Here is a 21,535-nt window from a genome sequence, read left to right as displayed (position 1 = left end):
ATGTCAATATATATATATATATTATATTGATATTATATATTTTATTAATGATATATATTATATTATAATATATTACGAATCATATTATTATCCCATTATTATTGAAGGTTAATTTTAAAATTCTAGTAGAAATATATTATTATTTTTTATATTTATGTAATGAAAATATTTAATATATTAATATATTACTTCTATTTACATTACTTTTCTAATCAAAATAATTATTAGTATTAAAAAAATCTATTATAAGTATAAATAAAAATATTAATTCTATAAAAAATAACATATTTTTATAAGATTAATAATTTATAGGAGTAATAAATATATTTTATAGGATATATTAATAATTAATATATTGATAAATATATTAATATTTTATTATAATATATTTTATATGATTAATAAATATATGATAAGGGCTACTAAGGAGTTATTATAGAAATTAGTATATTGACTTACATTTTTAATTCATAAAAATTAAAAATACATAAAAAAATCTATCAAAGATATATCAAGAATATTTATGGTATTATGTGGCCAGTAATTTTAGATCCCTATACCATACCAAACAATTTACTCATAAATATTTGAAGATTTTTAACCACTGAATCATGGCCTACTAAACATATTGATCTTACATCCCTCACGCTCAAATGCATGCTAAAAATACCCTCGTCCAACCGTATATAATTATAAACCGACTTCAAAATCCAAAGAGGGCTTCCACTGTTCTCTCTCTCCATTTCACCTCCCATTCCCCTCGCAAAAGCAACCCGAGCCCCTCTCGCTTTGGCGCTCGAGCTCCTCGGCGACAGCGTGGAGCGCAGGACGACGCGTTCGGCCCGCACGCCTACGGTATTTCTTCCCCACTTCTCGCTCGATCCATTCTTCGATTTGTTTAGAACTCTTGCTGGATCCGATTCTTGGCTCTTTTCTGCTCTTTTTTCGAAGTCTAGGCATCGAAATCCTTTCTATTGCGTTGTTTTTGATTGCTTCTGTCTTTGGTGGAGTGATCTTGAAGGTGATCTTTGGATGTCGGCGGTTGTTTTCTTTTTCATTTGGGTTTTCGCGTTGGTTCATGTGTTCTTGGTCGGTTTCTTGATGTTCCTGGGGTCTTTGGAAGATTAGGGTTTGGATTTTAGTGCTTTATGGTATTGTTTTTGGTTCTACGGGAGTTTGTATGCTGTAACCTGTAGTCCATTTATAGCTTTTGGTCGACCCTTTTTTACCCATGGATTCGGTGATTTCTGGACCCAGTTTGTAGGTCTTAGTTTTTCTGGTTTTATTTGCTGATTTTATAGCTTAACAGTTTCTTTGTTGGTTGATTGATGCTTTTCCGAAGGGCTTATTTTATTGTGGATTTAGTTTTCTTAGGAAACGAATGAATTTTAGCTTTATGGCTGAATCATTTATTAGTTGTTTCTCCTTTTCTTTTCTCAATTTAATTGATTGGCTTCTTTAACTATGAAAAATATCGTCTCTTTTTTTTTATTGCTCGAAATTTTTAGTTGTTATTTTCATCTTTTTGTCATCTTTTTTAGATTACTTCTTGGAGAATTCGAGCAACTTAAAGAGCATAACAATGTCTGTTTCCATCATTGCAGCTATGGCAGCAAATACTGCTGCCAATAATAATGCATCTTTGACTGTGGACTCCAACTCAAGGCCAAATGCCAGGAGAAGAACAGTGGTAGTTGTGGAGAAGAAATCAAGTGCTGATATGCTTACTGAAGGAGGAGTTAATGGGGTTAGCAAGGATAAGATGATTGTTAATGGGAAGGATCTAAGCCATACAATCAGGGGAGAATCTCTGCTTGACAGATCAAAAGACTTGTCGCAGTTGAAGAAAGAATTGATTGCTTCCTCCACCATTTCACCACGGCGTAAGAAAGCTATTCTGAAGCCACAGAAGCTGAAGTGGCAAACTGTTCTTAGCATTCTCACCAAGAATTTCATGCTTCTAGCAGTTCTTTTATGGCTGGGGCAGACAGTTTGGAGATGGACTGATAGTATTCGAGACAATACTAACTCACCATTTTCTGCTTTGGATTATGATGGTCGGATCTCTGAAGTTCAGGCATCTTTAAAGAAAACAGCAAAGATGTTGCAGGTTCAGGTAGAAGCTGTAGATCAAAAAATCAGAAATGAGATTGGGATTGTGACTAGTGAACTTAGAAAGCAAATTGAAGAACAAGGGGCACTGTTGGAGGAGGAATTGAAGAAGTTGGAAGTTAGGAGTGATAGTTTAGACAAGTCTCTGACTGAATTTAAGGACACGGGTCTCCTTTCAAAGGAAGAATTTAGAAGATTTTGGAATGAGCTGAAGAGCACTAAAAGGCTAGATGGTAGTGATCATGATGTTAATTTGGACCAAGTTAGGGCTTTTGCTAGAGATCTTGTTAAGAAAGAGATTGAAAAGCATGCAGCTGATGGTCTTGGAAGAGTTGATTATGCTTTAGCTTCTGGTGGGGCCAGGGTGGTCAAGCATTCAGAGCCTTATGGTTTTAGGAAAGTGAACAGTTGGTTTTCTGTTCGAAATGGAGTCCCTGCTAATGCTCATAAAATGTTGGAGCCGAGTTTTGGGGAGCCTGGCCAATGTTTTCCCTTGCAAGGAAGCAGTGGGTTTGTTGAGATTAGGCTTAGAACAGGGATCATACCTGAGGCTGTCACGCTGGAGCATGTCTCTAAGGCAAGTTTTTGCTCCAGTTGTTTTTCTGCTTTTCCTTTACAGCTGTGTAGTTATTTTGAGGTATTTTGGTACTTAAGCATTACTGGTTTCTTTCATGTTAGTTCATATAACACCCATTTTAACTCTTTCTTATATGTTAATCATATAACTATTCATATGGTCTGTTTCTTGAAGTATTTGGGACTTGCATTTTTAGTTGCTTTCTTTTAACTATATCTTGTATACAGTTTCCATTTTAACTATTTCTTGTATGTTAGTCATATAACTATTTCTTTTCTAAGCATGTCTTGCATGTGACTTTATTGATGTAAAGAGGTGAATTTTTGAGGTAGGAAATTTGGAATTTGAAAACAATAATGTGACTTTATTAGGAGATATTAGGAGATGTAAAGAGGTGAATTTTTGAGGTAGGAAATTTGGAATTTGAAAACAATAATATTATGGCATGGGTAAAGTTGGAAATATTGTATCAAATGGTCACTTGTGTTTTGGTCATGGTTTGAAGTTTTGGTCAAAGCTTCTAAATTGCTATAAAAAATATTGGTTTTGGATGTGCAACACTATTGTTGGTTTTAGAGTTCCAGTTGAAACTAACTCTTTTTTTTCCCCTAAGAGTGGGGTGCAAATCTGTTGTTGATGGGAGATTTGTAGGGAAGTTTTGCCATTTCTTCAAATTTGGGAGGGTATTATTTTCCAAAAGTAAATGAACTCTGCCAGTTTTTAAAATAATTGGAAGGCGTATGTTGGAAAGGTACAAATTTATCGATAAAGTTTGTTTTTCTTGATCTTAAATCTTGGAATTTAGATTGTCAAATGGTAGATGGTCATCCAGTACTCAATGATATAGCAGAACCCCAATGTGTAACATACTTTTTATCTTCAATGTTTAAGAACCAGCTACAGCCCTTTTTTTTTTTTTGGTGTCTTTTTGTTCCATAATAAATTGCGTTCTCAATATGGAGATGTTCTTGCTCAATCTTAAGGGACTTATGTGAGTAAAAATCTTAATTGGTTAGTATTAGTTTAGAACTTGTGTTGGTTAAGATTTATGTTTTTATGAGCTTTTTAGTTATTGTTCTATTATTTTCTCTAAATTTAAATTGCTTTCGGTATTGTAACTGCATTTTTTTTGGGTATCATAATTGTTGGGTCAAGTACTGGTGGCATAAATTCTCCTCCAAGACCTCTCCCCCCCCCCCCCCCCCCCCAAACAACAAAAAAAAAAGGAAAAAAAAAGGGTACCATATGCATGTCTATCCATGTGTCCTTCGAGACATGGCTATTAAGCATTAAAATTTGCAAGCCATGATCTTGTCAACTGTAAAGTTTTATAATGGAATAGAGGTTTGGAGATATGTTACTAGAGTAGATGGATCTGTCAGGCTTGTCATGAGTATGGATGTGAGGAACACAAACAGGTTTTTTAGAGAAAAGTGCCGTGATGAGTATTTTCTACATGCATTTCTTAATTTAGTATGGTTCTCCATTGTTATTGCTAGCTCGAGAACTACATAGGTTGTTAGGGAGGGTGAGTTATGGAGCCATCTTTTTGAGGAACTGAGTTGGCAGGGAAAATATATGGTGGGTCTTTTTCTCTTCTTTGGCCTGGGCAGTCAGAAGGAGGACTGGAAAGAGTGGAGCTTGTTATGTTGTTCAAGGAAAGAACATCATTGGTGGAAAGGTTGATGTAGAATTGGGCAAAATGATGAGAAATAATTGAATCCACGACTCTGGGCAGATCCGTTGCCCCAGAAGCTATTTTACTAATAAATGAAAGAGAAAGTATTTGAAGTTTCTTCTCAGACAGCCAAATTTTGAGGTAGAAGAATGTAATACCCCTTGAAGGAATTGGACTTTTTATGATCCAAAACATCACAACTCAAATTAATTAGTTTTGCAGTACGATCCAGTAAGTGGGTCCTGAAGAACTCTCTTTTAATTGAATTAAAGGTTTCTTAAATTTGGTAATGAATCAGGTTGAAAGCATCTTATACATGAGTGATATGGCTGTGTTTGGCGTTGCTTCTGGAAGCACTTCCTTAATTTTTTTTTTATTGAGTTGCACCTTTTCATATATTTGGCATTTGGTGACCACATAATGCAGCAGCATTGTATTTTTGCAGTCACGTGTAAGTGTAATCACAAATGGCTTTGATCAAATCTGCAGCTACCTAACCTTGAACAACCTATGTTGGATTTGGGTTCAATATTTGGGCTCAAAACCAAGTTATTTACTTATTTTGACCAATGTTTTTGGGTAATATTGAGTCAAATCTAGTTTTTGGAGAGCTTCCAATCCATTTTACTAGGCTTAACTGCAAGTTGACTAAAGATTAAGGTTCAGGCCTTTCATCCAACCCAGGGATCTAGATATTGGGTTAATTGCCTTTAATTTGGTTGACATTATTGAATTTAGGTCTACCCAACAAAAATGCCTTTGATTGAAATGAAGAAAGAATGAGTATTTAACCTTTCATTGGGTGGAATCATCACCAAACAAACATGAAACATATTATCATAAGCATATGCTTGAACTTGGTTTCCCTAGCTTCTCCTAAAAGCCACTTTGTATTTTGTGCTTTTTTAGAAAGGGATTTTTTAATGCAATGCTAAACATGTTTGTAGAATATATGTATTATTGGAAGTTTGAAATTGTTCTTTCGAAAATCTTAAGGTAAAAGATTTAGTAATCAAATTTTAGTTTGACATGGAGAAAATATGCTCATATAATAGATTGTAGTGGTGGAATTAAAAGCAGCTTTCTCCAATAAGGATTGTTTTTGTTGTTCACATGCGCCATCGCCGGTCGATCTCATATATGCATGCTTTGTGTTCATGTTCTGCACCCTGTATTTTATACCATACAACACTTGCTTTTATTGCATTGAATTGCTTTTCTATGGGTGCCCATCCTTAAGTGGTATTGTAGCAGTTAGGTTCTTTTCCCTCTTTCTCTAGCAATGCAGCTTGTGGAATGTAAGTTTGAGAAAACATGACAAACAAAATATGAATACAAATAATTGAATATTGTTAAATAGAATCAATATAAAAAATAATGAATAGATATTGTTAAGTGAACTATAAGGAAGAAACACAAGACATATAATATTGTAGTAAATCAACTAAAAATAAAAATGTTTTAAGTAGGACATATTTTAAAAATATATATATAAAAACATTAAAACATGAAACCAAAAAGTGAAAGAAATTGAAAAATATAAAAATATATTATAAAAAATGAAATAAAAAAATAAAACCAAAAATTCCAAGTAGAAAACTAAAGAAAAGAACAAACAACAAATAAAGAGATAACGAACTCTTGGTGGGGATTTGGATTGAACTGGTAATCTTTTTAGTTAGAGTGGGAAGAAGGGGAAAAAGGGTTGCATTAGCGGGCGCTCTCGTGCACGCTCATGCATGAGAGAGAGAGAGATGGGGGAATCCGCCTGAAGTGGGCAGATTGGAGTCTCCAATGGCCAATAGTTGAAATTTAGATTCTTAAATTATGGGGAGAACAATTTTATTGAATTTTTAGTAAGTTGAAAAAGAGTTTATTAATTTAAAATACTAAAAATTCAACAAAAAAATAAAAAGAAATAATACTAGTGTTTGCAAAATATGTTCTAAAATATGTAAAGTTTCTGTTAAAAATAATTGCTAGAATAGGATATGCAGAAAAGGACTAAAATAAAAAGGGATATGTTTTGGCCCAGAAAGCTATAATTAATTAGTATTATAAGAATATGGAGTCAATATCAAATTCCTTAATTAAATTAATTATTCGTTGATTCATGCTGTTTTCCTATACTAAGAGGGGAACCTAACTTTGAGTTTCACAGTCTTGCATGTGGAGTCTTGGGTATTGTATAAAAAAAAATATTGATGTATGAAATATTCCTAGAACATTTCTAATGTTCAAGACCATCTCTTTTTTAGATAGTATGGATAACTACATGCTTTTTGCACATCTTTTTTACCTTTTCCTAGTTGTAAATTGTGTTGCTTAACCTCCTTGTCTGTTAAGCTATATTTTCCTTTGGGCCCTGTCTTTACTTGCTTAATGTGAACTGTAGTACTTTCTAAGTCTAGAAGATTCTAAATTGCCCCTTGAGTCCATGAGCTAAAATGATGACCTGTTAGGTTGGTTGCTAATTGCCGATTGACCTTTTAGATTTCATGGGAGGCCCCTCTGTTGTCTTTTGCTGTTTTGGATAGGAATTCAGCATTAATTCTTAGTCACTTCATGTTTGTTGGTCATAAAAATCTGCTCACTCCTTCCATTTGGTCTCTTGATGTTTTCCCTCATCCCCAGATAGGAAAAAGTTTGGAGGATGAGTTAATGATCAGCTTATGTGGTTAATTATCATTACAGCATATGTGCATCAGATGCACAGTTTTCCTTGAATGCTTTTGTAGAGAGCAGCTTTGATGCTCATATTTGGTCTTCAATTTCAGTTAATTAAACATAGTATTCTTTATAGGGACCTCCCTTCCATGGACTAGAGGCTACTATGTCTTTGACTGGTTCGAAATGGTGAATATTAGTTCCCATTAAGCTGGAATTAAATGACATTATAGAAATTCGAGAGTAAATTTAAAACATTCTCAATTTTCTTATGCAATGTAATAGGGTTCTCCCACCTTCAGCTGCCTCTTTAGCCAAGCCCATACTCAATTTGAAATCTGAATTTGCAAGTCCTTGCAGTTTAGCTTTAGGGCTCTTTTATATACGTGTAATGCATGTTTGAATGGGTGTCATTCATGTTGTTCCCACGTTGTCTTCAATTTTTTTTTGGTAAATTCATCATATCAATGGATTAACCATGTTCAGATTGATATTTCCCACTTATTGATGTTCTCCATGTTTGTGCTTGTTGCCTTGATCATTTCCTTAATCATGCTTGCATTTGTGTGTGCTGATTGTCAGATTCGATCGTCTTTCTTATATGTGAATAGAATGGTGATATTCACTTCCTGGGCCTGAGTCAAGAGCAGATGCAAAAAAATTTGATCATGTAGGAAGCTCTATGTAGGTAATACCAATATTATAGAAAAACATATTCCGACCTTGATTTTCACTTTTTGAAGATCATGTGATATACCACTTAAAGAAAATGACAGAAAAAATTAACATTTTTGTTTTGTTATTAAACTAAAGGTGTAGGATTAAGATTGTGGAACAGGTACTTGAAGTAAAGGATTCTAACTATTACTCTTATTGCTTGGTTTCATAGAAGTGGACTTGGTAGTTATTTAAGTCATGTAAGTGGTTTATTTTGAGTGTTTGAGTGTACGGAAATCAACTAATTGGTGTTATTTGTTTAATCAGTTTAAGTTCCTGAGGTGCATCCTTGTTGTTGAAAATGATTGTGTTCGAACTTTGTTGCTATGTTAGATCTGACTAGTACAGGGTTTGGGTAGGAAAAATAACTTGGACCCTGTCTGGTTTTTCAAACAGGTTTTATTTTATGTCAATAGTGTTACCTGTTCACTCCAAATATTCAGTTTTTGACATGTTGTCTGCTTGGATACTTGGGGCACTCCTTGACACTCTCCTTGACACCAGATACAATCAAATCATGATGGCATTATCATTACATCTGTACTTCTACATTTCTCTATGAAAGTTAACTTGTCTAACATCACAATCAGCCATCAGTTTATTAAATTTTATGAACTTAAGGAGCATGAGCCTAGCTCATTGTTCATCATATAAGCACATCAATACATATTTTATAAATATAAGATGTAGATGCGTCTGTGTGACTAAAGTTTAGAAGATTTGCATGTTGGATTTTTTTTTTTCGTGGGACACTTGGACATTTGACTCCTATCACGCGTCAAAGTAATATTGGACCCTGATCCAACACATGGATTTAAAAGATTGCTGGGTTGGACCGGGCCTGATTGGGTTAGGCATATTTTGCTTGCTGGTCTACCTGACAGTTTGCAGGCCTACTCACATTTTATGTATACTGCTTTGTACTGCATATGGTAATGTGTATAGGTTAGATGTGCATCCATGATCATGAAATGGACATAGATTGTAATTATAGCACTTGATCTTACAACATTCTTCATTTTCTAGGTAAATAAAATATTCTTTATTAGAAAACATCTTTTTAAGGAGGTATTGGCTTGAGAGAGGTTCCAGATTTAAATGGTATTGATATCTGTGGGATTCTTTTAATGGCATCTGATGGAATCTTGCTGTACAAAAACCAAATCTTAATAAATTTAATCACCCTGTGCGCTCTTTTGGTGCTTTTAACTTGTCATACTTATAAAAGATATATTTCAGAATAGGTTGACTAATTTTAGTCTCATAGGAAGTTTACTTTTTAGTTCCTGTATCAGTTCTTATTTTTTAGTGGAACATCTTCAACTGCCCCCTCCCATCCTCTCTTTTTTTTATTCATCCCCCTCAGATGGAATCTTAAGACACACTATTGTTCCCTTCAGTTTCTTCAGTTATGTCGCATCTGATCTATTGCCCTTTATTTCTTACAACGAAAATGGTAGGGGAACCTCAAAGTTCACATCTCACCATTGATCATGATGATTTTGTAATTTGTATGCGCTCTCATATGTTGATGAGCATGAATTGCAGTATTCAACCATAGAATTAAACAGTAGATCTTTTTGGTTGATTCAGTTAACCTGTACATCATGCTATAATTGTCAAATTCACATTATTATTCATTTATGTTCTAATTATATTTCTGAACATTACCTTTTATTTGACAACTAGTCCAAGGATAGTAAGAGGCTTCTCTGATTTAGCTTATTATATCATTATCAGAGTTATATCCTGAAATATATGTGTATATATATATACACACACACATATATATGTATAAAAATGTATGTATATGTATGTATATATGTGTGTGTGTATATATATATGCGTATATATACATGTATATATAAATATATATTTAGCTTATTATATTACTATCAGAGTTATATCATGGAATATATGTGTGTGTGTGTATGTATATATATGCGTATATATACGTGTATATATACATATCTATATATATATGTATACACATATATACATATATAGATATACATACACATATATATGCGTGTGTGTATGTATATCTATATATGTAAACATACATATAAAGTGGTATCAAAGCCACGTGGTGCTTTTTACGGAGGTAAGTAGTGGTATCTAGTTCTGTGGCGAAGAGGAAGGCTAGGTGCTCTAAGGCATGTGGAGCAGTAGTGAGTCTCGTGTTGTGCCCGTTTAAGTTGAGAGGGTGTGTTAAGGGCTTTTAGAGATTGTGACTGAGCATTGTCCAGAGTATCAAGAAAGAATCGGAACCATGTCTACATTCATGAAGTCCCTCACAAAGAGGCATGTTAGGACTGACAACTATAAGAAACCCGTATTATTAGGACCATGCCTGTAAAAAACTTCCAGTCTATATGTTTTGAAGCATTAAAAAAGTGTATAGAAAACTGCAAAATACCAAAAATACCTGTAAAAGAAATATATTATCAGGGTAGCTTCCTGTCTAAAGCTAGCTATTATATTAAGACTATAGAGAGAACCCTATCTATAGACGCAACTCAAAAGACAATCCAACTTCTGAGATCAAAAGATCTAAACGAGGTCCGATCTCAGTCAAAATACAACTACCTTCACATAGGATTGGTGCAGGTAGCAGTAAGACACCTCTAACCAGAAAAGGTCTTAATACAGCCATCCTTCGATGCCTAAGAGATTGTAAAAATCTAAAGTTTTCTGACTCTCTCCTAGGTCTTATAGAAGCCAACCTAATCGAAGGACCGGTCTTCTTTAATACCTTCCCTGACTTCTCATTATCTGTAGGTCACAACCATGATGACTATTAGCCCTGGTTCTAGGAGAGCCACTCCTAAGGGGCTAACAACACTATTCATGGCTAATCCTAAAAATAATTACATCATGCCAAAGTGGCTTAAGTGGGAAAAAATCACTCTTTTTGAGAAATGGACGTTAACCCAAGCGGTAGACCCAAAGAAGGCTTAGAAAACTGAGGCCAAAAAAATAATTAAAATGCCAGACAGTGACGTAGAAATATACTTCTCGTCCAGGAGAGTAGAGGTGAGAGTATGGAAAGGGAGGGAGAGTGGCGGATTGTGGAGTGAAGTGGAGATCGGAGAGATTGAGTGGATAGGTGGAGAGTGGATGTGAGTGGGAGAGAGTGGAAGATATTAGGGGAGAATATGAGTGGAAGGGTGAGTGGAAGTGGAAGAGGAAGAGAGAGTGGTTGAGTAGGAGAGAGGGATCGAGGAGTGAGGGTGGAAGCTGCTGATGCCCTGGCTAGTTGCCCATATCGACTTTTATAAATGAGGAGCTCTTGCAGACTTAAGCTTTGTTGGAGTTTGGGACTTAATTCATTCTAAAGTTCAGAGGGTACTTCAGTTTTTTACTGCAGACATCGTGATTTGGAGAATTTTTTCTATACATATTCTGACCTTGATGGAATCTCACTGTAGGCGTCACTTTAGTTTTTTTTACTATGGACATCATGATTTGGAGGGAATTTTTACTGTAGGCATCACTACAGTTTTTTACTGAAGTCGTCTTCTATTCTTGGATAGTTGTGTCGATTTCATCATGCAATCTACTATTTTTTTAGCTAATTCTTTTAATCTCTTAGCCTTAGCTTATATTTAGAAAAAAATTTCTTGTCGGATAAATCGACAATTCTTCGTCTTCTTGCTTGAAAGGGTGAATAGTATGTCACCCTCAGTAGTGAAGAAGATTATCCTGATAGGCTGTGTTCTTCATTTGGTGCTATGGCTGTTGCAGGGCTCTGGTAGTACATGTCTCCATATATTGCATAAAAAGGTTGAGGGGATTCCTTAATCATCTTGAGCATAGTCTTGTATATCTCAATTTGATGATCTTTCTTAGATAGATAAGGATTATGAGTCTTTAGATCCTGACTTACTCGCAATTCTATTTGATATAGATTGTGGATTCTGATGGGTTTTTCTCCAGCTTGTACCCCTGAATAATCAGTTGCTCGTTGAACTGTTTCCATCTTTTAACATAAGTCTTTCGGGTGAAGAATGGTGGAAATTAATCATTTTTTATGTTGAATTCCCATCTGAGTATCCATGGTAATCCAGTCTTAGCACAAAATCTCATGAGGTTGAATTCATTAACAGTAGAATACATTTTGGCTACTGCTTCCTTTATTTTGTCTGAAAGCATATCTGGAGTAGCTCTGAACTTTAACCATTAGTTTTGTAGAACCAAATGGGTAGGAGATTGATATGGATCTAGAATTTCATGAACCACGAGTGTTTGAATTCAAAATTTTGAACGTAGAAGACATTTATCCATGCATCCTGATAATCCCTGTAATTGAAGGGTTCGGTCCCATGATTGTTTTTTACCATTGTTTTGGTGGAGTTTGGGTTAAGGAAAGGATCCTAGCCTTTTAAAGAATAGATCTTCATTATAGAAAGTTTAGAAAAGGCATATTCACCATGACCTTTATAGGTATCATGAATGTAAGCACTTTTGGTTTGAGAGAGAAGAGCTTCATAATAAGCTTGACTCTTGTTCCCTGCTTTAGGGATGTAGAGCTTTCCTTCTGGCAAATATTTTAAGAGATCTTTAATAGTAGAGTTTAAGTCATGTAATTCCAAAGGGAAGAGTTTTTCTTCGGCTTTGGAAATGTATGGACAGGGGGAGTCCTTGATAAGTGGTGTAGATGGTGATGAAGGGGTTTTTGGGCTTTGAGATTGAGATGGCTCAGGCGAGAGGTTTGCTTGGGTGGTGATTTCTTTGGAGAGCTTCTCTCTTTTTGACTTCTCTCAATCAAGAAATAGTAGAGTTAGTTTTCATGTGAGTAAATTTAAAGGAGTAATTTTAAAATTTTGCTTGGAGGCTAACTTTTTGACATTTCTCTGTCAAGAAATAGTAGTTAGTTTCTGTGTGAGTAAATTTAAAGGAGTAATTTTAAAATTTTGCTTGGAGGCTAAAATAGGTTTACTAACCTCCCTTTTCATAGATAACCTTAAAACCTCACATGGTTGTGTTGCCTTGTGAATAGTATCTTTAGTTTTCTTGTTTAGAATTCTTCGAGACTTTATCCAATAACCTATCTTGGTTATTGAGGACCTTTGGGATTTTCTTACCATTTCACAACACTGATCTGTCCATGCTGAAGAATTCTTCCCCGAGCCATCTGTTAAGATTTTCCTATCTTTAGTTTCGTCAAGAAACTAATCAGAAAATTGAGTAACAATTTGATCACAGTTAAATCGTATCACTTTATGAGAGATTGAGATGATTCCAATGCTGGTCATCCATTTATGTCATGATGAATATTTTATTCATAATCTTTTGAAATTTAGAGGGTGCATTTTTTTTAATCTAAAGGGTATTACGTCCATTCATAATGTCCAAAAGGAGTGGTCAATGCCATTTTGTAACGGTCTTCCTCTTTTATCTGGATCCGCCAAAATCCCAATTTTATATCAAACTTAGAGTATATTTGAGAACCTTTGATCCTTCTTTTTGGGTCTTGTTTGTTAGGAATCAAATATCTTATCCATTGCAATAATTTGTTTAGAGGCTTATAGTTGATTACTAGCTTAGGGACTCCTCTTTTCTTGTCAGCCGCATTTTCAACATAGAATTCAGCACAGCTCCATAGGGAGGAGCTTTGCCTAATTTGTTTCTTCTTGAGTAAAGTTTGGATTTCTTCTTTGCATATTTCCAAAAGTCTTTTGTTCATTTACATAGGCCTGGCCTTGGCGGAACCCTTTCGTTCATTAAACTCGGGGACATAAGGTAGGCTTGATGCTTTTTCCAATACGAAAAGGTTAAGGGTAGCTCAGCACAAATGCTTTCTTTAAACTGATTTTCCGAAGCTTTTACCTTTTCTTGAAACTTAAGATTAGATAGGCCTTTAGCCAACCTAGCAATCTATATCTTGTATGGTACTTCATTAACAAACCTTTTTTTATACTCAATCGCTTCTTTTAGCTAATTGAGGAAAGATTCTTCAAGTTTTGTACAAAATTCGAATAGTACCCATTTATCTTCAATTTGAGTTGTGATAACCGTTTCTATGATGGTAAATGATTTGGTTAGGGATAAAAAGAGGATTCTTAATATAACTTGTTGTCTTAGGTTTTTAACTATTAAGACTGAAGTCTTTACTAGCTATAAATTATTTAACTATTATTAAGAATGAAGGTCTTTCCTTAGACATTCTTGTCTATATTGGAAACGCCTGTATTAGGACTTCATGCTTACTAGTTAAAAACCTAAGATAAGGAGTTATCTTATCTAATTAGACCTTTTACTGTCACAGAAAAGGGCATCACAACCCAAATTGAAGGTAAATAGATAACGTTCGAATTTTGTACTAAACCCAAGGAAGCCTTTCTCAATCAGCTAAAAGAGGTGATTGAGTATAAAGAAAGGTTCTTTAATAAAACTATCATATGATATATTGAATGCTAGGATGGATAAAATTCTGCCTAATCCTACGTTCCAAAGAAAGGTGAAATCTTTAGAAAATTAGTTTAAAGAAAATATCTGTGCTGAGCTAACCTCAGCCTTTTGGTATTGGAAAAAGCACCAACTCTACCTTATATCATTGAGTTCAATGAACAAAAAATTTCCACTAAGGCTAGGTCTATACAAATGAACAAAAGGCTTTTGGAAATATGCAAAGAAGAAATCCAATCTTTGCTTGAGAAAAAATTGACCAGGAAATGCTCCTCTTTCTAGAGTTGTGCTTCACTTTATGTTGAAAATGCGACTGAAAAGAAAAGAAGAGCCCCTAGGCTAGTAATTAACTATAAGTCTCTAAACAAAGTATTATAATGGAGAAGATATCCGATTCCTAATAAACAAGATCTAACAAGGAGGATCCGAGGATCTCGAATATACGCTAAGTTTGATATAAAATCTGAATTCTGGCAAATTCAGATAAAGGAAGAAGACCAAGACAAAACGGCCTTCACCATCCCTTTTGGATATAACGAATGGAATGTAATGCTCTTTAGACTAAAAATTGCACCCTCTAAGTTTCAAAAGATCATGAATGAAATTTTCCTTCCCTATACTGATTTTGTCATAGTATATATCGATGACGTACTAATCTTTTCAAGAAATATAAACCAACATTGGAAACACCTTAACATTTTCCATAAAATAATAATAAGAATTGGATTAGCTGTTTGTGCAAGAAAAATAAAGCTATTTCAAATAGAAATACAATTTTTAGGGTTCAAAATTAGGTATGACCAAATTGCTCTGATGAATAGAGTTATAAAATTTGCGGACAAATTTCCTGATTAAATTAAAGATAAAAAACAATTACAGAGATTTTTAGGATGCCTTAATAATGTATCAGACTTCTGTGAATCTCATGCAAAGGATAAAAAAATCTTAAATGACGAATTGAAGAAGAATCCTCCAGCATGGACTGAGCATCACACAAAAGTAGTAAGACAAATAAAGAAGGTAAAATGCCTTCCCTACCTGAACATAGTTCCCCAAGATGTATTCAAAATTGTTGAAACAAGTGCATCTGACCATAGATATGGAGGTATATTGAAACAGAAAATAAATGAAAAGGAATACTTGGTAAGGTTTACTTCTGGCACTTGGAATAATACTCAAAAGAATTATTCGACTATTAAAAAGGAAATACTTGCCATTGTCAAAATTATTTCTAAATTTCAGGGAGATCTATTAAACCAATAATTTTTCCTGCTCATTGACTGTAAAGCAGCAAAAGATGTTGAAAATTTAGTTTCTAAATAAATCTTTGCTAGATGGCAAGCAACACTTTCAAATTTTGATTTTACCATTGAATATATAAAAGGGGAAACAAATTGTCTTCCTGATTTTCTTTCTCATGAATTTTTACTGGGAAATGGAAAACAAGAAGGTGCTCATCAATCCATCATTTCAAAAACCAAACCATCAACCATAGGGAAAACTATCCCGAGAAGAAACTAAGAAGAAAACCTTCTTGGCTGAAACTCGGCAAATATCTCTATTATTTAACCTAGGAGTCTCTTTGGAAACCTATTCCATCATAAGTGGAATATGGGAAACTCATATCCTAAATAAGAAGAAAGATTTTAGAAGGGCTATGATAGCCTTTGTCCATCATTTAGCAGAAAAGGAAGAAACACTAAGAACCATCAAAGAGCAAATTAAATGGTTTGGCGAACAATCATTGAGGCAAATCAATCTCTATGGTCTATGTAACCTAACAGAGATGCCCTCAACGGTCAAGTTCAAAAGGCTGGACTCTTGGGAAAAGGCCCAAGAAGTTCTAAACAAAGAACTTCAGGATATTATTCATGACCTGGCAACACAGCCTCATGAAATCAAAAAAACTGTTCAGGGAACTAAAAATATTCCTAATGAATGACCTAAGCTTCTCCAAATTGGCCTTTCACTCCCTAAACACCTTCACCAATGATAATGAAATCAGAGCAATGAATAAGGAGCTTGTCAGGCTGATTTCGGTGGATTGCTTCGCCACTCTTAAAATGTTCCCTGCTGTAGTATCTGCTCTATTATATGAAGTCAAGAGAGAAGACTTTTAAAAGGTAGAAATTTATAGCAGGATGGAAGAAAGAGAAATAGCAGAAGTTATTCACCCATTTCAAATTTACCATATTGGACATATTGGACTCTTCGGCCATGATGAAGACATGCCAAATGGTAATAAGGGAGGAAGAAGGCCTTCTAGAAGGATTTGATCTTAGAAAATACAAGATCTCCTGATATATAGAAGTATACAACAAAGCAAAAGAATTTGAGCATTAGAGGTGTTGGTCAGACAGAAGGATTTGGGCAACCACTGAACTAGCAGCAAACATGCAGGTTGAAGAAAGCTCAGGGGAGCCTTTGCTGAACATCAATAATTCCCTAGAAGAAGTTCAATATGAGCTACTTGTCCAAGAGAGCATCAAGGAATGCCTTGCCCAAGCAGACAATTACCTCGAAGATCGCCTCTATGCCCAGAACCATCTTGACTGTATTAACTATTAGCAATATGTTAGACAACCTTCGAAGCTAGACAACTTGAGGAAAGAAAGCTACCAACAGGAAGAGACAACTCTGCAAATTCCAACAAAGAATATCAGCACTGCAAGACCAAAACAGAAAATGACTTCAGTAAAGGCAAGATGAAGCCACCCGAAGTAACACTGAAGATCAGATGTGACGACAGCAAGATTTTTTTGAAATGTCTATAGTAAAAAACTGAAGTGACATTTACAGAGATTTCCTCCAAACCATGATGCCCATGATAAAAAAACGGAAGTGACATCTACAGTGAGATTCCCTCCAGATCATGATGTCCATTGTAAAAGATTGAAGTGACGTCCACAGTGAGATCCCTCTAGACTTCAAAATGGTTCAAGTCCCGAACTTCAACGAAGCTTAAGTCCACAGGAGCTCCTCGTCTATAAAAGGCGAAGAAGGTAACCGGCCTAGGCATCCGCTGCTTTCACCTTGACTCCAGAATCTCTCTCTCCTTCATCCACTCATCCTTCTACTCATACACTATCCTTTCCACAACTCCTTGCCAACTCTCTCTCATCCCCTCATCAGCACTCCACCCAATCTCTCCTACTCTCCAGTGTTCTCTCTCCCAATCTCTTCCACTGTCCATTCTCATCCACACTCCATCTCTCCACTCAACCTTTCATCTCTCCACTCCACAACCTACTACTCTCTCTCCCTCCATACTCTCCCACCTCTACTTTTCTGAACCGTCATCTATTATTAGAGTGTTCTTCTCCTCTATTAGTGTACATTCAAGCGTAAGGAAGATCTGCAAAAACTTTGTAGCCATCGTTTCTACTTTAATATTAAGTATTTGCAGTTTCTATTTTATGCTTATCTCCATATTTACTATTTTCCTCTTCTATTAAGCCGGAATACGGAGCTAGAGCAAGGTACTGTAGCAAAACATTGTAACAATACTGTAGCAATGGAATTGTAGCAGCACTTAGCAAGCATAGTAGTGCTGTAACACGGCAAATTGCCTCTAATAGTATTACGTTTGGATTGAACTGTAACTCTCAGTTAATTCATCTATCAGATTGGATTGTAACACACAGTTAATCTATCTAAGATAATTATTTGTAGACTAGTTTTATGTTTTTTTTTGTTTTGACCGTTATTAATATGTTTTCTCTGTTTGTCTGTAATTAATACATTTGCTTAAGTTTGTAGTTAGTAACTAGTTTCCTGATAGACAAGCGATGAGGTATATACTATGCCTGCAACTAAGATATACCAATTCGCTCAAACCCAGGAAACTAGCTACTAACTACAAACTTAAGCAAATGTATTAATTACAGGCAAACAGAGCAAACATACTAATAACAGTCAAATATAAAACAAGCATAGAACTACTCTACAAATTATTATCTTAAATAGAATAACTGTGTTACAGTCTAATCCAAATGTAATACTATTTGAGCAAAATACTTCTCTTTTAAGTTTGAGCTAAAGGATGGAATTGAACATTTTATTTTCAAAATCATGTTTCCACGAAATGGAATATGTCAATTACTGCAGTTAACCTTTGGCTTGACATTTGGCAGTAGGTGTAGTAATTAGTATTACTCAAACTCTTTCTTTAGTTATATCAATTATTTATTGTCAGTTTTTTCCATCTCAGTTCTATCAAAGTGCAGATGTTAACCACATCATCATTCTTCAAACCATCACTGATGCCTCTATCTTGGTATATGTGCAGAGCGTGGCTTATGACAGGTCCAGTGCCCCCAAGGATTGTCGGGTCTCTGCATGGTTTGAATCACCTGATGGTGACCCATCCAGCCATGCCAAGATGTATCTCTTGAGTGAGTTCTCTTATGACCTTGACAAGAGCAATGCACAGACCTTTAATGTAGAGGCAGCCGACTTGGGTGTGGTCAACATGGTGCGGCTGGACTTCACCTCCAACCATGGGAATTCAGCTTTAACGTGCATTTATCGCTTCAGGATGCATGGCTACGAGCCGAACTCCTCAGCAGCTATGGCTTTGCAGGCCTGATAGAGAGTTGCAGTGTTCTTATATGTTGTGCACTGAACCTCAGCTTCTATACCCTCATCAGTTCCTGGCTGTATTGCTCATCCTAACATCCCCTTCCTCTCCTGCTTCTTCAATGGGGACTGTAAATCTTTTAATTATTTGTTGCTCCAATCATTTCTATTACACTTAATAGGAAGGTATTGAATGGTGCCATTTATGCCCAGCACCAACACCTAAACAATCTTCAGTTCCTTGATACCTTTTGCAATCATTTGATCCCTGAGTCCAGGTATTTCTGGACCTTTAAAGAATGTGATAAATTAGCCGTTGAGAGTATGGGAACTGAGAGGAGTGGGGGTGTCTTTATTAACATTCTCGAGCAGGAATTTGCGGGGGCTCCAAGCTGGCACCACGGCTTACCTAATTCCAAATGGGACGTTGTTGGAATACCGTGCATTTTCGTGCCGGTGGTCTTGCAAAGCAACATATTTAAAAACCAGGCGAATGATTTCTCTTATGTTCAAAGAATTTGCATCGTAAGCGTATAACATATTATTAACGGCAAATAACATTCTGCTATGTCAGAAGTTTAAAAAGACGTACAGTGGACAAGCGTCACAATCGAACATCAGTTATCTCTTTTCTTAGTAAAGCAGGATTTGCCTATGGTATAATGAGTGTGGACGCATCTAGAAACATGAGGTACGCTTTATCCCTAACATCCTGTGGGCAGTTGCTAGAGGAGTGATACGCCATGTGCCAAGCCACCTAGTCTGCCCTCTTTGAATATTTGAGATGCTTTAATACAGGTCGTTCTCTGGGAGATATGCCAAACATCAAAAGAGCTGTGGGCGAACATCTTAGTATGGTTGGGGCAGTTTGTTGATCTAGTTGATCACTGTTCGAGAATCATCCTCAATCCATATCAAGGCCGTATGTAACTGCAATGTAGCATACACTAACCTCTCCAAAACTGTAATAAGTTCGGCCATAGGGAGGGGTGCAAATGTGTTGGGTTAGACTGGGTCATGAGTGACCCGATTCGCCTCGATCTGGTTTATTGTTCGCATCCTAATGTTGGACCCATATCCAACCTAATAAAAGATCAGATTGGGACAGGTCAAGTCTACGGCTAAAATTTTGATCCAACGGATCATTTGGATCGGGTCCGGTCCATGTATAATCTAGTTCCAACCCAAAAAGTTCGGGTCCGGGTTAGGTTTGAGTCCGATCCAGGACACATATGTATAGTTCTAAAGTGAAAGTTTAAATTTGGATACAAGAAAATCCTAGCTTTATCATGAGATATGAATATCTTTTGGAAGCATATTATGACATATTTAGTATGAATATCCCCTATAGATTATATGAATTATTATGTTTAAAGATATTTAATAGAATATCAAATGAGTCACAATATCAATCTACAATTTAAAAGTTAAGCTTCTCATTTGATGATATAACTCAGCTATCTAGTTTGCTGCAACATCCCCTATATCATGCGAATAAAATCAAATTAAGAAGCTTGGATTGGTGGGATGATGATACCATATATTTCAAACCAATAACTTTTTGATGGATGCTACCATTATATGGGGCTAATCTTTAATCGGGACTTCAAGAAAGTAGACTATAGGCGATAGACCGGCTTAACACCTCCCTCACCTTGGGTTGACGGGTATATCAAGTTCGGATTGGTCGGGTAATAGGTTAGAAGACCCAAATTAGACCCATATAACAATCGGGTTGGGTTGGGCCAAAACTCAATAAACCTAGACCCAACCCAAAATGTGGAGTAGGTCCATATTTGGAACCTGGCCTAGCCTCATGCCTCATGGGTCCTTAAATCGGATCTAGATCAGGTTTAAGTGAGTTCTGTTGGGTCGGATCATAGGTCAACCTAACCCATTTGCGGCCTTAACCATAGGGCCATTGACATTCATCAGCCTCTTATCTCTTATAATCAAAACTTTACAAGCACAATCTCTAACAACAAAAACTACTTCTGCATCAATGCCATTCCCTAACACACTGCTATCAAAAATTTTCAAAGTGCCTTGGATTGGGGGTCCCTAGGTGATGTTAATCACGACCGATGGGATGCAAGAAAGAGAACCCTAGATTTTCATAGTCCTTGAAGATGGGCGAGAGAGAAGGTCGTTGAAGATTCTCTCTCATTCCTAGCCCACCAGATTTGGTATGCTATAGAACATCATAGCCTAATAAGATCTATAAAATTGGGATGAGAATAAAGAGCTCGAATACCTTCCACAAATTTTTGAGTAGAGGTGACCTAAACTAGGATCAGGAGAGTAGATAAGGCAAGATTCCAAAACTCCAAGGCAATCAGGCAATGGAATAAAACATGTTGATATCCTCTACCACACCCTATCAAAGATTACAATGGAATATAACTGGAACTGCCCTTCTAGCTAAAATAGCACAACAAAGAATTATATCCCATGCAATCTTCATAAAGAGAGTGAGACTTTGGGGTGTACCTTTAATTTCCGAATCCATATAGATTGGCAGTTTTGACTTTAAGATTGCTAGCATAGCTCCAACCCAACTTATCATCAGAGATCTCTCTTGGAATTAGCTTGGCTATAATCAAATAGACATTCCTTGTGGAACAATTGGCAAATGAAGTTGGCTTTCCACAGCTTTTGTTCATCAATCAAATTAACTATTGACAAGTTATCCAATTGATTAACGTCGCAGAGGCAAATCCATCTATTGATTGGCAAAGGGCTTATTCATCGATCGTTCATGATGCTAATCTTGAAGCCATCACCAATTATCCACC

At 35.8% G+C, this 21,535-nt stretch overlaps 1 protein-coding gene across 1 annotated transcript; it reads left to right on the top strand.

Moving 5' to 3' along the window:
- The first annotated feature begins 691 nt into the window (after nucleotides 1–691).
- LOC103718099 (SUN domain-containing protein 1-like) lies at nucleotides 692–19,040 on the top strand. Its single transcript, XM_017845458.3, has 3 exons — nucleotides 692–855; nucleotides 1,605–2,689; nucleotides 18,451–19,040. Exons 2-3 carry the CDS (start codon nucleotides 1,607–1,609, stop codon nucleotides 18,748–18,750), a joined length of 1,383 nt encoding a protein of 460 aa, XP_017700947.1. The 5' UTR covers nucleotides 692–855; nucleotides 1,605–1,606; the 3' UTR covers nucleotides 18,751–19,040.
- The last annotated feature ends 2,495 nt before the right edge of the window (nucleotides 19,041–21,535 follow it).

The sequence above is a fragment of the Phoenix dactylifera genome, unplaced genomic scaffold, assembly GCF_009389715.1.
Source record: "Phoenix dactylifera cultivar Barhee BC4 unplaced genomic scaffold, palm_55x_up_171113_PBpolish2nd_filt_p 000222F, whole genome shotgun sequence".
NCBI classification, from domain to species: domain Eukaryota; kingdom Viridiplantae; phylum Streptophyta; class Magnoliopsida; order Arecales; family Arecaceae; genus Phoenix; species Phoenix dactylifera.
The sequence above is the reverse complement of the archived record's forward strand: the minus strand, read 5'-3'. Positions and strand labels throughout refer to the sequence as shown.